The 1,763-nt window shown below is 44.5% G+C and overlaps 1 protein-coding gene across 1 annotated transcript in view; it reads right to left on the reverse strand.

Moving 5' to 3' along the window:
* LOC101858232 (serine/threonine-protein kinase NLK) overlaps positions 1-1,201 on the reverse strand; it is a gene marked incomplete at its 3' end in the record, with an annotated part of 5,807 nt that extends 4,606 nt beyond the window's left edge. Inside the window, 1 exon segment of the mRNA XM_013090332.2 lies at positions 924-1,201. Coding sequence (XP_012945786.2) covers positions 924-1,106 — 183 coding nt within the window.
* Positions 1,202-1,763: the final 562 nt, after the last annotated feature.

Consider the following 1,763-nt stretch of genomic DNA (forward strand, 5'->3'; position numbering starts at 1 on the left):
CAAACATGACGATGATCGTTTAAACTACATATTAATATATTGCTTCCTTTCCATAAACACAGTGGACATTTTTATTCCAACTGTCAGATGTACAGCAGCCCGAAACATGCTTGTTACAGACGATATTATTGCAATAAGCATTGGTCCGTCCGTCCGTCCGTCCGTATCACCCCATCCTCTCCTCCTCCTCCTCCTCCTCTTTCTCTTTTTTGTGTTCGGTTTGAGCTCGGTCGGGAGTTACACGAGCTGCTTGTTGTAATTGTTGTTGTTGTTGTTGTTGTTGTTGCTCTTTTTCTTGTTCTTTTTCTTCCTCTTTTCATCCTCCTCCAACTTCTTCTCCTCCTTCTCATCATCCTTCACCTCCTTCTCCTCCTCCAACTCCTTGTCCTCCAACTCCTCCTTGCCCTCCTCCATGTCTTCATCCTCCTTCATCTCCTCCTCCTCTTCATTTCCTGCTCCTCTCCTCCTCCTCCCAGTGTGAGCGCCACAAAATCCTAAGTACAACCAGTCGTGAAGGGGCAAATTCGATTCACAGCCAATCGTTCCGAGCCCGAATGGAAAGAAGAAAGGATGGGGTGACCATGACAGGCAGGGGCACGTGATCTGTGTTGAAAACACACAGGAAGGACAAAGGGAACCACACAAAAAGAACAAAAGGAAAAGAAAGAAGTAGGACCTACAAGTGGCGCCCTCATAAACAAATTTACAACAATTCACAATCGCTGACAATCACTGACAATCATTCAAAACACATTCACAATCCCTGACAATCCTTGACAATCATCGACAACCACAGCTACTAACAACAGACAACAGCCCACAAATCAGAACATCCCATAACATGATCCGAGAGAAGGAAATGGGAAGCGACCTTTTTGTACAGAGGTGATACTATGTCTTATACAGGTACACACTCCACTCACCTGTTGTACTGGCGCGGAGGCCTGGAACAGGATTCTCCTGCTGAGGAGCTCTGCGAAGATGCAGCCCACTGACCACAGGTCAACGGCCGAGGTGTAGTGGACGGCGCCCATGAGGATCTCGGGTGCCCGGTAGTACTGAGTGACCACCTCCTGCGTCATGGCCACGCTCTCGTCCGGCTCCATGATGCGGGCCAGACCAAAGTCACAGATCTGCCCACAGACAAGACACACATTACAATTGAATATTCCATTGTTTGGTGGGGTTGTTTTTTTCTTTCTTTATTACTTTTTAAACTTTACAATTAAGAAACCCCTCCAGCCACCCACCCCCATCCCCCCACTCATTATTTTTAAAAGTTTAATTACATTTTTTTTACCCGACACCCAAAAGTGTATAAGCGGCGGATAAAATCAAATTTTAACCAAATAATCTTCTTTTTTTTTTTTTTAGAGGCGCCATTCAACCATCCGCCACAATCACGCACAGTAACAACAACAACAACAACAACAACAACAACAACAACAGCAAGAAAAATCAAAACAGCAGGGACGAGAACTCAAACAAAGATAACAAAAACAAACAAACAACAACAACAACAACAACAGCAGAAAACAACAGCAACGAAAAATTAAAACAACATGAACTAAAAAGCCGAAGCAATTATAATTTTAAAAAATCCAAACAAGAACAACAGCTGCAACAGCAGAGGAGAGACAACAACAGCAGGAAATGGGCTGGCGTCTGTTTCAGTCCTATCATTGGTAGTCACAGAAGTTCATAGACAATAAAGGCTCTGAGTAGTCTCATCATCAACAGACATCAGCCCGTCCCTGCCCCTG

Source organism: Aplysia californica, unplaced genomic scaffold (genome assembly GCF_000002075.1).
Source record: "Aplysia californica isolate F4 #8 unplaced genomic scaffold, AplCal3.0 scaffold01227, whole genome shotgun sequence".
Classification (NCBI taxonomy): domain Eukaryota; kingdom Metazoa; phylum Mollusca; class Gastropoda; order Aplysiida; family Aplysiidae; genus Aplysia; species Aplysia californica.